The sequence below is a fragment of the Sarcophilus harrisii genome, chromosome 1 (assembly GCF_902635505.1).
Source record: "Sarcophilus harrisii chromosome 1, mSarHar1.11, whole genome shotgun sequence".
Lineage (NCBI taxonomy): Eukaryota > Metazoa > Chordata > Mammalia > Dasyuromorphia > Dasyuridae > Sarcophilus > Sarcophilus harrisii.
The window spans coordinates 50956593-50975061 of record NC_045426.1 but is presented as its reverse complement, the minus strand read 5'-3'; the positions used below and the strand labels follow the sequence as shown (position 1 = coordinate 50975061).

At 34.8% G+C, this 18469-nt stretch overlaps 1 protein-coding gene across 1 annotated transcript in view; it reads right to left on the bottom strand.

The window, feature by feature from the left end:
• Positions 1-18469, bottom strand: part of SLC6A11 (solute carrier family 6 member 11) — a 178578-nt gene that overhangs the window by 144243 nt on the left and 15866 nt on the right. The window contains exon 4 of the mRNA XM_031955206.1: positions 11212-11302. Within this exon, the coding sequence (XP_031811066.1) occupies positions 11212-11302 (91 nt within the window). The remainder of the gene's footprint in view (positions 1-11211; positions 11303-18469) is intronic.

The following is an 18469-nucleotide window of genomic DNA, read 5'->3' as shown; positions in this document are numbered from 1 at the left end:
ATATCTCCATCCCTTTCCCTGGCTGTCCTCCCTGCCAGTTATACTGTTGCTCCCAACCTTTACCTTTTAGAATTTCTGGTATCCCTCAAGACTCTGCTCAAATTCTACCTTCTGCAAGAGACTTTTTTCATTCTCCCCATTTGCTTCTACCTTATCCTTACTTTCTATTTATCCTGTAAGTATTTGGTATGTGTCTATGTGACTATTGTCTCCCTTTGTTGGAATTGTACCTAAATAAACTCATGAATTATTTTTGCTTTTTATTTATATCTCCCATGTTGAACAAAGTAGAAGGTACATCACTCTTTTTAAAAAGTGTGTTGTTTAATTGATTTATTCATTGACTTCTCTTGGGTCAAGATATTTGCAGTAACCACTAGTTGCAATGCAAAAGAAGAATAAATTCTTAGTCACAATCCAGCATGATGACATTTGACACACAGTTGACCTGGCTGGTAAAAATAACCTGAATTAGGTACCAAGGTCTTATGATTATACCTTTCCCCCTTCACCCCCACTATAGATGGGGTTTCAGGAATGGCTGACCAGAAGTACACAAAACCTGACCCTGTTGCCATAGCAGCGAGGCATCACATTAATGAATGACATCAACTTCTGGAACAAAGTCTAAGCAGCTTCGCTTCCTGAGATCACTCCAAGTTTCTCTTGAAGCTTTGATAAAAGGTAAATTTTTCAATAACATTAACACATATTTCTCTAGAATCTTAAATTTTTCAAAGCACTTTGCCACAATCCCATAAAATAGGCAACATAAAAGTTCCAATTAGTGGGAATACTGAATCCCTTGAAGTGATCACATTATTTCAACTCAGTATGCCTATTTCTCCATTGAGCTAGAAACAATGACTATATTTTGTATAGTTGTAACTTTTAATAGTGTGAATACATGTGGAAGAAAGAAAACCCATTATGTACCCTAAAAGATAGCTGGTGGTTACCCCATTTACTGAGGCTTTAACAAGTAAAATGAGTAACCCATTCAATGAAATGATAGTGGTAATGTGGCAAAAAAGGAGACAGACATCCCAGTGAATTATATGTGTTTTAAACAACCTATATATGCTAACTTAGCCATTTGTATCTATATGTGAGAGTCTTAATGGCTCTCCTGAAGATACTCCTGAAGAAATTAATTCTATCAATCTTAAAAGTTTTACTATAAATGAAACAAGAATGCAAAAGGAAGTTGAAGCTAAATGAAAGGATGGGTCATGTATTTTCCTCATAGGGAAAAATTAAGAAGTTGGTAAATTTAGTTTTATTATGTGTTTAGAAGCAAAAAGAAACATTTCACGGCACATTTGGTCACTTCATAATGCATTATTTATTGTACATAAAGACCAACTTGAAAGTAATTTTAGGTTACACATTAAAATCAATTACTAAGGATAAACTGGTAGCAAAGTTCTATGAAGAACTTTATAAGGCATTCAAAACAAATCTACATACATGTTTATATTTGATTTTAAGACAAAGGTAGATACAGTTAGGACAGGAAAATATGTTTGAAAATATGATTCAGGAAATAAGGAGTGAGACTAAATTTATGTGTGTATATATATGTATATGTGTGTATATATATATGTGTGTGTGTATATATATATATATATAAAACATTTTTATATGGATAGATAAGTGATATAAACCAACTGCCACAAAAAGTAGTCAAAAATGATCTTAATTAGCAAACAATTGCTCTACTTGCCAAGCATAAGAATATGGCAGTGGAAGAAACTCACACGAACTTATTTTTAAACTTTTACAGAGAATAACAGTAGAATATGAGCAGTATTTCTTCACAAAATAGCAATCAGTGAAGAGAAATCACTTTAAAGAAAGTTTGGTCAAGAGACTCAATTAAATAAAATCATTTCAAGAGCATTAATGGATGAAATAGGAAAAAGAACAGCAAGTAGATGAAAGATGGAAAAAGACCCCCAGATTTTTTATAATAAATTTTCATCACCAAAGATAATGAATGTGAATCATCACATATTGATTTTAATATTGTCACCCTGGATGTGCCTTTAGAGGAAGTAAATATGTCACTGAAGTAAGCAAAAACCTAAAAAAACATTTGGATTATACCAAGTGCATACAGCAGGGATCCATGTTTGGATTTATGTAAAATAGGAGCAATTGATAGATGGATTCTCAAAGTGTAATAATAAAGTTTATCATTTATAAGTATCTGCTATGTCCCAGTCATTGTGATAAGTGCTTAAATATATTATCTCATTTGATCTGATGGAAGAAAAGATACCAAAATTGGGGAGATGGGCATAAAATTGATCTCAGATTTTATTTGTACAAAAGATGCAACCAAGACACTATCTATAACAAACCACATCTGCCTATATTTCCATCTATATGAAATGTTTTGAAAATATCTATTAAAGCATTGTAACCCTCCTTGATGGAAGTTTTAAAAAGAAACAGGCAAATGCTAGAAAATAATATCCCTTAGTAGATCAAAACTCAAGCATCACATAATTGTTTGAAAGACAGAAAAAAGCTATCTGTACCAGAGAGTAGCACAGTGCCTGGCCCATAGTGAGAGCTCAATAAATGCTTATTGACTGTTGACTGATTCCACTTCATTTGTTATTTGGTGACCATAAAACAGTATTTAAATTGGGAGAGCAAAACATAATCTTAAAAATTCTCCTTCAAAAAGATGCCTCTGATGAATTATGCCAAAATTATACATTATTCCCTGTGAAATATCTGTATAATATGGTTATTAAAAACAAATAAGATGGGGCAGCTGTGTGACCCTGGGCAATTCACTTAACCCCAATTGCCTCAGCAAAAAAAAAGACACAACAAAAACAAATAAAAAAGATTTAAAATAAGGAGAGGCATTTTCCCCAAATTTGCTTATCACCAACATAGAAAAAGTCCCACCCAAAATCCAAGTCAAAGAGGAACCACATGTACATGGTGAGATATTCCAGATGCTAGTCTTTGTGAATGACTTTCTGTTCTTTTGAAACATTGCAGAGCATCTTAAATGAGAGGTATAATCACTCAAAAGGAGTTTACCCCATGTAAGAAAAAACAAGTGGACGAAAAATGTCTATTGTGTAAAGCATGACATATAGGAGGACAGACAAACTATTGAAATTGATAAATTCACATAACTTGGAAGACACTTCAAATGAAAAATAAGTTGAGTCAAAAATGAATAAGAAAAAAAGGATCTTGGATTATCTTTTGGAAACTTCAAAGTCCTTTTAGTGATTTAAAGCTTCTATCTGAACAGAGATCCATCTTTTTTAATACCAACATTTTTCTATTGTTATTCTGAGGAAGGAGTCATGTTACTCTAGTCTCTGAGTATTTTTCAGAGAGCAATGGAGGCGTATGGTGGACATAAGCAATCTAATTTACATTATAAATGAAGAATTATAAAAGGGAAATGATGTAAAAATACCATCAAAATATAATGGGAAGAAGATAAGCTGATCATGTGATAAGAAGTTACTGATGAACTTTTCTACATGTGATTACTACCTTCACAATGTCAAGAAAATATGAGAGATGACACCAGTAGTCTGTGAATCAAGTTGAGAAAAGGACACAGATGAGCTTGCAGGATGAACAGACATGGAAGACTTGCAATCTGAATTGTTAAAAGGAGCTTCCAAATGGAAAAGATCATAGATCCATTGTATTACTGAGGTATAGTCAAGAATGTCTCCAGAAGAAATTTTATAGAAAAGGAATTACAGAAATTGACTTTACTGTTCAGCAGTGTTATAAGATCAATATTAACAAAGGCATTTGTGTTACATAAAGACTTCACCTATAGTGTCACAATAAAAGGGCAACTAGGTAGCACAGTGGATAGAGGATTAAGTTTAGAGTAAGGGCAAATTCAGCTTCATGAGTTCAAATCTGGCCTCGGACACTTAGTAACTAGTGTGAAATTGGGCAAGTCACTTAATCCTCTTTGTCTCAGTTCTTTACCTGTAAAATAATCTGGAGAAAGAAATGAAAAGCACTGTAGTATCTATAAGAAAATCCCATATGGGGTTATAAAGAATTGGACATGAATGAAAATCTCATTATAAAGCATACTAAAACTGAAGTCAGGAAATCTGGAATCAAGTCCCAGCTCCATTCTCTGTTTTATGAGTATTAGAAAGTCATTTACTCTCTAAATGTCCCCACATTTTATGACAGATGAGTTGCTAATCTATATTAATAGAGGGAGTTATTACACTGGGAGCTCCAATGCAATTTTAACATCAGACACGTTTCTCCCCCCTATCCTTCCTCAATTCTCACAATAAAAGATATCATGTATCTTGTGGAGATGTGGACAAAGAATGGCACAATCTGTATAATGCTATAAACATAAAATTATTATTTGGAAACATTTGTCAGTACTTAAGATATCTGAGATTTCAGGGCTTTGGGCACTCCCTCAAACATCATAAATCTTAAACCTTCCACACATTCCTGTATTTCCCCCCAAATATCTGTTGGTGCTTCGGATGAGTTTCTGAATTTAGCCAGGCTCTTCCTCAGGTGGTAGTTATGAAATCAGAGCCAATAATACAAAGTCCTCTGCTCAGCTTTTCTTGGAAGCTCAACCAGTTTAAGACTTGACAAAGCAATATTTCTGGAGAGAAATGTGGAATTATGCCCAAAGGGCAATTAAACTGCACATATCCTTTGATCCAGGAGTGTTACTACTGGGTCTGTAGTCCAAAAAGAGCATAAAAAGGGAAAAGGACCCATATGTACAAAATGTTTATAGAAGCTCTCTTGTTGATGGCAAAGAATTGGAAATTAAAGAAATGCCCATCAATTGGGGATTGGCTGAACAAGTTGTAGTATGTGAATTAATGGAATATAATTGTGATAAAAGAAATAATGAACAGGTGGATTTCAGGAAAACCTAGAAACTCTTGCATCAACTGATGCTGGGTGAAGTGAGCAGAAGCAGGAGTATATTGTACACAGTAACAATAATACTATGCAGTGATCAACTATGATTGATTTAGCTCTTCTCAGCAATACAATGATCCTAGACAGTTCCCAAAAACTCATGATGGAAAATGACACCCATATCTAGAGAAAGATCTATGGAATCTTTTTAAGGTCAATAAACATTTATTAAGCTAAACACATAAGATATGAAGAAAGGTTAATGACATGTTCTACTCTCAAGAAGCTTACAATTTAGTGGGAGACTATGAAAAGAAAAAAATAAAACTTTCTTCCACAAAATAGGCTTTTTTGTATTTGAAACACTATTTTTAATTAAAGGTTTTTATTTTTCAAAACACATGCAGGGATAATTCTTTGACATTAATCCTTGCAAAACTTTGTGTTCCAATTTTTCCTCCCCTTCCCTCACCCCCTCCCTGAGATGACAAGTAGTCTAATATATGTTAAACATGATCTATGGAATCTGAATGCAGAATAAAACATACTATTTTTACTTTTTTGGTAGTTTTTCCTTTTTCTTCTATTTCTTCTAATACAACCTGACTACTATGGAAATATGTTTACAAGATTTCACACATATTTATACACAGCAACAGCAGGATTGTGTAAGGAATAACTATGATAAACTTGATTCTTCTCACTGGTTCAGTGATCCAAGGCAATCCCAATAAATTTTAGATAGAAAACACAATCTGCCTTCAGAGAGAGAACTATGGAGACTGGATGTAAATAAACACACTATTTTCACTCTTTTTTTCTCATGGTTTTTCCCTTTTGTTTTGATTTTTCTTCCAACATGATCCATTTGGAAATATGTAAAAATAATGAATATGCATATGTAAAACCAAAAATGTTTTTCCAAGTAACTGGGGAAAAAATTGCACATATATAACCTATATCAGATTGCTTGCTATTTTGGGAAGGGGAGAAGAGAAGGGGGGAAATGTAAAACTTAAAATCTTATAAAATGAATATTGAAAACTATCTTTACATGTAATTAGAAAAAAAAATCAAATACTATTTGTAAAAGAAAAAACTTGAGAAAGCATGTGCTCTTCTGAAAGATCCTTTGAGAGGCCAGAATCAAGTCTTCACCACAAAGAAGCATCATAGGAAGATTTAGTTGAGGCAAGGAAAAAAAACATACTTTAAAAAATTATTTCTGAAACATACTAATTATCAGGAAAAATAGTGACTGATGTTTTTAAGACTCTGTACATATTTTTTCATTGTCCATGCATTAATTGATAATTTGCATGAAATACTATAATTCATTCAATGAAGAGAGAATTAAACACACACACACACACACACACACACACACACACACACTGCTGTCCCTACCTATGGAGAGTTTATAACAAAATTTATCAATAACAATAACTCACAGTTACATTGTGTTTTACTAAAGAACCATAACTAGGATATTGAGTCTGGTGCTTTCCCATAACTGCTACCTATCCTTAATCACTGAATGGGTGTAGTTTCAGTCAAATTGAGACTGTTGAAGACCTTACCTTAAATAGGCCAAGGTCTTCAGTTGCGTCCAGGGCCATCTCTAGTCATCTTCATCTATATCTAACCACTAGGCTCTGAGGGGAGAAAATGAGGCAGGTGACTGCCTAACCCTCTCTCACTTAAATCCAATTCACTTGCATGTCGTGACGTCTCCTCCCTGAAATCCTGGTTCTCTTTGAGAACAAAGAACAAACAATAAGAGCTGAATTTGGAAGGTATTGAATGAATTTGAAGCAGGAATTCAAGAAACAGGTCTTAATACTGAATAGCAAGAAAAATCAATTAAAATAGGAAGTTACTAAATAGTCTGCTTCTTCCAACTCTACATAAGCTCCTCCCTCTTTTCCACAAGATGGTGTCTTCAGGAGTAGTCTTGATCTATCTCAGAGTCACAACCCTTAGAAGGTAGTATTCAGATTAAAAAATTAATAAGGGGGCACATGTTGTGACACTTACCCCAATATTATTTGTGCTGTCCCAGGTTCTGTCTCTGCTTCATATAAACGTTTACCTTTCATTCTCCCATCAGTCTTTTCAGCTGGATAGTACAAGCACTTGTTTGAGGAACATGAAACTCACAGAAATAATCAACTTGACTATTATTTATAAAGTGACAGGTATGTGCTAGGCACTATGCTAGGCAGGAGGGATTCAAATAAAGAGAAAAAGATACTTCCTGTTCTCAAAGAGTTCACAGTTTAATGGGGAGGGGAAGGGACAACATGCAAAAGACTCTATACAAAGAAAATATAGATACATATTGAGAAAAAAAGATAGAGAATAAGAGACAGAGACAGAAATAAGAAGAGAGAGAAAAATGAGAGAGAGAGAGAGAGAGAGAGAGAGAGAGAGAGAGAGAGAGAGAGAGGATAAATTGGGCATAGTCCCAAAGGGAGGACATGACGATCAAGAATGAAACCAAAGGGTTATTGCATTAATTTAGAACTGCTGAGAAGAGCAACAATTAGCTTTTACCCTCCTAAAGAACTGTTTTTACCCAGCATATATGGGGGAAGATCATCAAAAAATATTTGGACTAGAAAAGGGCTCAAGGAAAGTGAATAATCTAGATGCTAGGATCTATGTAATAGGATAGTAGTGAACAAATGAATAACCTTTACCTACTGAGGAAATCAGGCATGGTTTCCAACGTGCTGCTGGGAAAGATCCAAGGACAAGTACCAGTAACTTTAGAACTAATGAAGTTAACTGGATCAAAACTTAAAGCAAGCTCAGCTGTAGATGCAACTGAAGATAAAAAGAAAGTCCAGTGCTATAAAGATTAATATTGGATAATGGCTTGGAATACAAGGTTTATGAAACAAAGTAAGCTGGATGTGGTCAAATAGGAGATGGAAAGATTTAATCTGGACATCTAGAATGTCAGTGAATTTAAATAGATGAAAATGGGTAAATTTAATTCAGGTGCTCAGGGCAAGAATCTCTTAGCAGAAATTGAATAGCCCTTTTAGACAATAAAACAGTGAGAAAATCAGTAATGAAGTATAATTTCAAAAATTACAGAATGATATCTGTTCATACCTAATGCAACCTATTCAACATCATAATAATACAAATGTGTGCTCCAAACACTGAAGCTAAGGAGGTCAAAGTTGATCAGTTCTATGAAGACCTACAACATCTTCTAGGAATAATTTTTAAAAATGATATCACATTTGCAATAGGGGATTGGAAAACTAAATTCAAAAATCAAGAGATAATTGGAATAACAGGCAAATTTGGCCTTAAAGTACAAAATTAAGCAGGGCAGAAACTAATAAGAGTTTTGTCAAGATAATTTGCTGGTCATAGCAAACTCTTTTTTCAACAACCCAAGAAATGACTCTGCACGTGGCTATCAGCAGATGGTCCATATGGAAATTAAATTGAGTATATATTTTGCAGCCAAAGGTGAAGAAGCTATATGTCAGTTAAAACAAAACCTGGAGTAAACTATGGATCAGATCATGAGCTTTTTATTACAAAATGTAAACTTAAATGGAAGAAAGTAGGAAAAACCATCAGATCATATAAGTATGACATAAAGAACATATCTTATGAATATAAAATGGAAGTAAGGAATAGTTTTAAGGGATCAGATCCAGTACACATATATTGTATTTAAGATAGACTTTAACATGTTTAACATGTATCTAACATGTATTAACATCTAGGGAAGGGGATGGAGGGAAGGAAGGGAAAACTTGGAACAGAAGTGAGTGCAAGGGACAATGTTGTAAAAATGATCCATGCATATGTTCTGTCAATAAAAAGCTATAATTTTTTAAAAAAAGGATCAGATCCAGTAGACAGAATGTCTAAAGACCTAAGGACAAAGGTTCTCACTATTGTACAGGAGGAAGGAACAAATACCTTTAAAAAAGAAAAGCAAGAAAGCAAAAAGTCATTTGATAAGATTTTATACATACACAGTTGACAATTTTATACATACACAGTTAACAATAAGGCTAGTGGACATGTCTGAATTCCAACTGAGCTATTCGAAATTCTAAAAGAGATGCTGTTAACAGTTCTGCACTAAAAATGCTAGCAAATTTGGAAAATTCAACAAGGACCATTGGGTTGAAAAAGATCAGTTTATGCCCCAGTCCTAAAGAAGGACAATACCAAAGAGTGTTCAAATTACCAAATAATTGCATTCTTCTCACTCATTACAAAATTTATGCTTAAGATTCTGCAATCCAGGTTTCAGCAATTTGTAAATGGAGAATTACCAGAACAAGCTGGTTTTCAAAGAGGTGGAAGTAGAGACCAAACTGCAATATTTGCTGGATTGTGGAGAAAACAAGAGAATTACAAAGAAATGTCGGTTGCTTTATTGGCTACACTAAAGCTTTTGAGTATATGGATCTTAACAAAATGTGACAAGTCCTGAAAGAGATGAGAGTACCAGATCATCTTACTTGTGTGCTGAGGAAACTGTATGAGGGTCGAGAAACAGCACTTAGAAATGAATATGGAACTAATGGTTGGTTTAGGTTTGGAAAACTTATTATCACCTTATTTATTTAACTTACATGCAGAGTGCATCATGTAAAATGCCAAGCTGAATGAATCATAAACCAGAATTTAGATTGCCAAGAGAAATAACCACAAACTCAGATATGCAGATGATACTACTCTGATGGCAGAAAGTGAAAAAGAATTGAGAAGCCTCTTGATAAAGGTGAAAGAGGAGAATGTAAAGGCTGACTTGAAGCTTAACATTAAAAGACCCCTCAAATCTTGGTAACTTCTGGCAAATAGAGGGAAAAGAAATGTAAACAGGGTCAGATTTTATATTTTGGGGCTCAAAGATCACTGTAGATGGTAACTACAGCCATGAAATTCAAAGATATTTGCTTTTTAGAAGGAAAGCTATGGCAAATCTATGCAGAATACTAAAAAGCAGAGACATTTTGCAGACAAAGATATCTAAAGCCAAAGCTATTTTGTTTTGTTTTTTCCAGTAGTGCTATATGACTGGTCTTCATCTCATTAAGATCTGAAAAATGTTTTACAATTATTATTTCACTTTATACTCATCATCAGACTGGGAAGTAGATGCTATTATTACACCCATTTTACAGATGAGGAAATGGATATAAATAGAAATTAAGTGACTTATTTAGGGTCAGATAAATGTTTGAGGCAGTATTTGAACTCAGGTCTTCCTGATGCTCAGCACTCGTTCTACTGCTATCATCTAGCTGCATTTAAGAAAAAAACATAACTCCAAAATATACATTTTGTTTTTGTCTTCACAGCTTTTACCATTTCTACCATAGGACCTTGGCAGAAGCAATTAAGTCATATTGTGGATAGAGTACTGGACTTGGAGTCAAGAGCTGAGTTCAAATCCTGCCTCAGAAACCAGCTATGTGACCTTGGTGATCCTTAATGTCCTTATCTGTAAAAAGAGGATAACAATAGAATTTACCAAAAAGAGTAGTTGTGAGGACCAAAAGAGTTTGTGTTTTTTAAGCACTTTATAAATCTTAACCAAATGCAAATGCTAACTATTTCATTATCATTGTGCATAAGAAATATTTGATACAAGTTGATTAATTGAATTGGTCTGTGTCATCTTCTGAATGGAATTCAAGTATTCAAAATCAATAGTCATATCTTTTCTCAGTCTTCTCTACAGGTACTTGTACATAGGATTTTAGAGTCAGAAAGGAGTCATCTAGCCCAATCATTATATTTTTCAGAGGCGGGAAATTGAGTATCAAGTAAATCATGTGACTTGTTGAAGATCTCATAGTAAGCCACTGAGCCAAGATTGGAACCAGAGCTTCTCACTCCAAATATAAGCTTCCATTTATGACACTTCTAGAAAGTAAATATACTCATTGATTACTCTGTTTTAAATATTCTATTTTCTGTTAAAGACACATACTCAACATTTTACTAAAACCCTTCTAGGTTTAATACCCAATGATACTGGTTATCATTGAGTAAGGAAAAAAAAAACATACATCTGAGATCTTGGGCTTCCAGTTAAAACCCTATACATAAGAAACCAGTTATTTTCTCTGGAAAGAAGGGTATTTGGTCCTGAAGCCCTGAAAAAACAGTGGAGTTTCTATAAGCTCCATATATCCCTCTAAGCTGGCTCCCCAATTTCCAATTTCCCCAATTTTTTTGATACTGAGATGAAACATTCCTGGGATGAAAAGGGAGAAGGGAGTTCTTGATCATACTTACTCCCAAAATTCCATGACAGGTGAGGTTGCATTCTGGAGGGACACCTGGCTGCAGTTACTCATGTTCAACTTCTGGAATTCCACACAGCGATCTGCAATGGAAATCCAACAATGATCTCATAAAGCATACTGACTTCATTGAGGACAATGTGCCTGGCCAGGGAGAAAGTAAGGCTCTTTGACTCGTCACCTGACTCTGGATAATCTGACCAAAAAGGAGACTGTGCCATTCCATTTAACTGAATTCAATTCAATTCAATAATCTCTTTATTTCTGTGCACGATGCTAGGACACTCTGGTGTTCCTTGGCCTGATATATTTACAGAAATAAATAGCCATTGCTCTCAAGTCATGTGTTCTTACAGAACACACATAAATGAGTAAGTCCAAAGTATATTTTAAGTCAAATACTTGTAAATTCAATTGTTAGGTTCAAGAAGGAGACTGGAAGAACAGCTTGTGTAGAGAGTAGTGCATGAGATCAACAACAGTAACAATAATAATTAGCATTCATAGAGGACAGTCAAGTGGTGCCATAGTGCACAGAGCACTGGGCTTGGAGTCAGGAAGACTCATCTTCATTAAGTTCAAATCTGGTCTCAGACACTTATTAGCTGTGTGACCGATAGCAACTCACTTAGCCCTATTTGCCTTACTTTCCTCACCTGTAAAATTATTTGGAGAAGAAAAACCAAAATGGGGTCACAAAGAGTCAGACATGACTCAAAAGAGTCAACAATAAAAACATTTATAGAACATTTTATGGTTTGTGAAACCCGTTGATACATATTAGTCCATTTTTTTGCTCACAACAGCCCTATGGGGCAGGTGCTATTATGAATTATCCTTATGTTTACAGATGAGGAAACTGAGGCATAGAACCCAAAGTCAAATTGCTAGTAAATAGCTAAGGTAAACCCAGAATTCAGAACTTCCTGACTACATTTTTTTCCATTCTATCCATTTTGCCAATTCCCAAATGATTCTTTAAGGTGAGATGAGATGGAAGGAACACTAAGAATGATGTGCCTAGGGGACACTGTGATATAATGTCAATAGTCTTATGGACGGAAGACTTTCTATTAAGTTTGAGCTCAGCCTTGCTTTGTAGCAACTCAGCAATTCAAACTTTTCACAAGCTGGCACAGGCCAATTCTTCCAGGATTATTGCATGTTACTTCCTTTTACATACATCCCATCCCAGCTGAAGTAGCCTATTTGCATTTTTGAAACTGATTTTCTAGGATGTACCCAAAGCCTGAAGTGCTTCCTCAATGTACCCTTGGCTTCCTTCAAGAATTAGCTCATGAATCATCTCTTATAGAAAGTCTTTTCTGATTCCCTTAATTAATTCTTTTCCTCTTCCTCTTCTTCCTCTTCCTTCGCCTCCTTTTTTTTCTTCCACTGGGCTTGGAATCAGAAAAACTCATTTTTACAAATTTAAATCTGGCTTCAAATATTTTCTAGCTGTATGACCCTGGCATGTCACTCAACCCTGTTTGTCTCAGTTTCCTTATCTGTCAAATGATTGGATAAGGAAATGACAAAGCTCTTCAGTATTTCTGCCAAGAAAACCCTAAATGAGGTAATTAAAAGTTGGATACAACTGAAATGACTGAACAACAAAATAGTAAACATGACAATACATTCCAGGAAAGCATATGGACTTAAAAGTGTCAATTGTTCCAGTTAGCAATGGGGCTGGATTAAGTTGTGATATATGAATGGTATAGTATTAGGATTAAGGGAAAAGAGATATGTCACTGAACTGCTTAATATAGTGGGAAGAACACTGAACTTGAATCTACTGTTGTATTTAAAGAAAAGGAAACTGAATTTCACTGAGAGCAAGCGCCTTCTCCAAGGACTCACAGCAAGTTAGTAGCAGAATGAGAATTACAAACTCAGATCTTTCTCACTCCAAGTCCAGAGAATCAAGTACCTATCAGCCAATATGACAGAACTGAAGACTTGGTGTTGGAAGAAATCTGAGCAATTATCTCATTTTTAAAGTAACTAAATAAAACATTTTTTATCACTTTATTTAAGTATGGTGAAGTAATAAATGCTGATAAAACATAATTTTTTTGATCTTTTGGTATTACTGGTTAAAAATAGAAAAGATTATCCATGGAACAAATTAGCAAAGGAAGAATAATAAATAAATGAAATTAATGAATATTATTCAGCTTATATTTGATGCCAGAAATGAGGTACCAGGTATAAGAATAACAAATGAAATAATACCAACTTGAAAGGAGTTTATATTCCAATACAGTAAATCAATAACTCATTGTGAATAAAACCTCAAAATAGAAATTAAACAGAATTATCTGATAAGCACAACTGAACAAACTGAAAAAGTCTTTTTTTATTATAGCTTTTTATTGACAGAACATATGCATGGGAAATTTTTACGACATTGTCCCTTCCACTTATTTCTGTTCCAAGTTTTCCCTTCCCTCCCTCCACTTCCTCCCCTAGATGGAAGGCAGTCTCATATATGTTAAACATGTATATCTTAAATACAATATAGGTGTATAGATCGGTACAGTTCTCTTGTTGCACAAGAAAAATAGGATTAAGAATGGTAAAAATTAACCTGGGAAGAAAAACAAAAATGCCAGCAGTCCACATTCATTTCCCAGTGTTCCTTCTCTGGGTGTAGCTGATTCTGTCCATCATTGATTAATTGGAACTGAATTGGATCTTCTCATTTTCGAAGTTATCCACTTCCATCAGAATATATCCTCATATAGTATTGTTGTTGAAGTGTATAATGATCTCCTGATTCTGCTAATTTCACTTAGCATCAGTTCATGTAAGTCTCTCCAATCCTCTCTGTATTCATCCTGCTGGTCATTTCTTACAGAACAATAAAATTCCATAACATTTATATACCACAATTTACCCAACCATTCTCCAATTGATGAGCATCCATTCATTTTCCAGTTTCTAGCCACTACAAACAGGGCTGCCACAAACATTTTAGCACATACAAGTACCTTTCCCTTCTTTAATATCTCTTTGGGACTTACACGAACTGATGCTGAGTGAAATGAGCAGGACCAGGAGATCATTATATACTTCAACAACAATACTAGATGATGACTAGTCCTGATGGATCAGGCCATCCTCAGCAACAAGATCAACCAAATCATTTCTAATGGAGCAGTAATGAACTGAACTAACTATACCCAGAAAAAGAACTCTGGGAGATGACTAAAAACCATTACATTGAATTCCCAGTCCCTATATTTATGCACACCTGCATTTTTGATTTCCTTCACAAGCTAATTGTACAATATTTCAGAGTCTGATTCTTTTTGTACAGCAAAATAACGTTTTGGTCATGTATACTTATTGTGTATCTAATTTATATTTTAATATATTTAACATCTACTGGTCATCCTGCCATCTAGGGGAGGGGGGGGGGGGGTAAGAGGTGAAAAATTGGAACAAGAGGTTTGGCAATTGTTAATGCTGTAAAGTTACCCATGTATATATCCTGTAAATTAAAGGCTATTAAAAAAAAAATATCTCTTTGGGATTTAAGCCCAGTAATAACACTTCTGGATCAAAGGGTATTCACAGTTTGATAACTTTTTGAGCATAATTCCAAATTGTTCTCCAGAATAGTTGGATCCGTTCACAACTCTACCAAAAATGCATCAGTGTCCCAGTTTTCCCACATCCCCTCCAACATTTATCATTATCTTTTCCTGTCATCTTAGTCAATCTGACAGATGTATAATAGTATCTCAAAGTTATCTCAATTTGCATTTCTCTGATCAATAGTGATTTGGAACACTCTTTCATATGAGTGGCAATAGTTTCAATTTCATCTGAAAATTGTCTGTTCATATCCTTTGACCCTTTATCAATTGAAGAATGGCTTGATTTCTTTTAAATTAGAATCAAGTCTCTATATTTTGGAAACGAGGCCTTTATCAGAACTTTTAACTAAAAATATTTTCCCAGTTTATTGCTTCCCTTCTAATCTTGTTTGCATTAGCTTTGTTTGTACAAAAGCTTTTAAACATGATATAATCAAAATTTTCTATTTTGTGATCAATAATGATCTCTGCTTCTTCTTTGGACACAAATTCTTCCTCCTCCATAAGTCTGGGAGGTAAACTATCCTACGTACTTCTAATTTATTTATAATCCCATTCTTTATGCCTAAATCATGGACCCATTTTAATCTTACCTTGGTGTACGGTGTTAAGTGTGGGCCCATGCCTAGTTTCTGCCATACTAATTTCTGGTTTTCCCAGCAGTTTTTGTGAAATAGTGAATTCTTATCCCAAAAGTTGGGATCTTTGGGTTTGTCAAACACTAGATTATTAAAGTTATTGACTATTTTGTCCTGTGAACCTAACCTATTCCACTGATCAACTAGTCTATTTCTTAGCCAATACCAAATGGTTTTGGTGACCACTGCTTTATAATATAGTGTAGATCAGGTACAGCTAGGCCACCTTCATTTGAATTTTTTTCATTAGTTCCATTGAATTTCTTGACTTTTTGTTCTTCCATATGGATTTTGTTGTTATTTTTTCTAGGTCATTAAAATAGTTTCTTGGGAGTCTAATTGGTATAGCACTAAATAAATAGATTAGTTTAGGTAATATTGTCATCTTTATTATATTCACTAGGCCTATCCAAGAGCACTTAATATTTTTCCAATTGTTTAGATCTGACTTTATTTGTGTGGAAAGTGTTTTGTAGTTTTGCTCATATAGTTCCTGACGTTCCTTTGGCAGATAGATTCCCAAAAATATTTTACATGAGAGATTATCTCATTATCAAATTATTGAGTCAAAGATCTAGAGCAGGAGAGGTAATTTAGCCCAGACTCATCCCCTACCTTACTGATGCCCAGACAAATTAGTGAGTTTTTTTGATGTCACACAGGGAGTGTCAGATCAGAATTTAAATTCAGCTCCTCTGACTCCAAACCAATTTGATTACACCATGGTACCTCCAAAAAGAGAGTGGACTTTGAGTTCATTAAAAATGTTATCCAGTAAACTGAGTGGATGCCCATCAGTTGGAGAATGGCTGAATAAATTGTGGTATATGAATATTATGGAATGTTATTGTTCTGTAAGAAATGACCAACAGGATGATTTCAGAAAGGCCTGGAGAGACTTACACGAACTGATGCTGAGTGAAATGAGCAGGACCAGGAGATCATTATATACTTCAACAACAATACTATATGATGACCAGTTCTGATGGACCTGGCCATCCTCAGCAATGAGATCAACCAAATCATTTCTAATGGAGCAGTAATGAACTGAACTAGCTATACCCAGAAAAAGAACTCTGGGAGATGACTAAAAACCATTACATTGAATTCCCAATCCCTATATTTATGCCCACCTGCATTTTGGATTTCCTTCACAAGCTAATTGTACAATATTTCAGAGTCTGATTCTTTTTGTACAGCAAAATAACGTTTTGGTCATGTATACTTATTGTGTATCTAATTTATATTTTAATATATTTAACATCTACTGGTCATCCTGCCATCTGGGGGAGGAGATGGGGGGTAAGAGGTGAAAAATTGGAACAAGAGATTTGGCAATTGTTAATGCTGTAAAGTTACCCTTACATATAACCTGTAAATAAAAGGCTATTAAAAAAACTGTCATCCAGTTCTCTCTAGTCTGTTAAATTCTGGACTCAGTTCCATGGTCCATTGTAGTATCCACAAAAGACAAAGAAATTAATGGACTGAATCAGTTGGGCAGTAACTGTCTTCATTCATTTTTTTTTGCTGAGGCAATTGAGGTTAAATGACTTACCAGGGCCACACAATTAGGACAAGTTAAGTGTCTGAGGCCAGATTTGAACCTAGGCCCTCCTAACTTCGGGGCTGGTGCTCTATCCACCATTCATTTCTTTTTAGAAGATCAAGGTTAAGTGACTTACCCAGAACCATATAACTAGTGTCTGAGAAAGTATTTGAACTCAGTATATTGAACCTCAGGGATGATATTCTATCTATTGCATCACTCAACGGCCCCTTCATCCACTTTTCTTATATGGTTTGTGAGCATAAATTCATTAAAATAAGAGTTGTTACCATGGTAGTCTTTGAACTAGATTTTTTTTAATATGTGGCAATTATTTCAATATAATTCTTTTCTTTTGCAATCCTCTGAATTTCTTTTTACACATTTAAAAGCATTACTCTGAGAACGAATCTATTGATTTCATCCCCAGGCCACCCAAGGGATCCATGACATACAAAAAAAGCTGAGTCTCTGCTTTAGAGTGCCTGGGGATATTATGTAGGAGATTTTCTGTTGTTCCTTGGCCTGATGCAACCAGTGCAATATTATGTCCAATAAGGAGTCTCATCATCTATAGAGGCATTTTTTACTGAATATCTTCAGCCACAGTAGCAAACATCTTTGAGTGGCTGCTTTATTTACCCTGCCTTATTTAGTGCCATTTATACATCTTTATATAGCAAATTAGGGACTAAGATGTTCAGACTCCAGATAGAGAGATCACATTTTCATCAAGACAACTTGGCTTAATTAGATTTTGTACCAAATTGTCTGCAGATTTTTGCTTTTGGTCTCTTCTTTGCAATGGTTGCTTTGCCTCAGGTAAACTTTCAGAGGAAAATGGAATGGTACACGTTGATCTATTTTTCTTTAGGAATTTCCACTTGTTTTTCTTTAATAACTTGTTTAAATCTGGATGAAACTTGTACCTCCCCTCCCTTAATCTTTTCTTCTAATTTAGTGCTAGCTTTGCTTGTTCTAGGGCTTAGCAAAGTGCCTAGAACTAATCAGTACTTAATAAATGTTTGTCTCACTCTGAGATACCACTACACACATGTCAGACTGGCTAAAATGACAGGGAAAGATAATGCGGAATGTTGGAAGGGATGTGGGAAAACAGGGACACTAATACATTGTTGGGTGTTTGAATTTGGAACTCAAAAAGTTATCAAACTGTGCATACCCTTTGATCCAGCAGTGTTACTACTGGGCTTATATCCCAAAGAGATAATAAAGAGGGGAAAGGGACCTGTATGTGCACGAATGTTTGTGGCAGCCCTTTTTGTAGTGGCTAGAAACTGGAAACTGAATGGATGTCCATCAGTTGGAGAATGGCTGAATAAATTGTGGTATATGAATATTATGGAATATTATTGTTCTGTAAGAAATGACCAACAGGATGATTTCAGAAAGGCCTGGAGAGACTTACACGAACTGATGCTGAATGAAATGACC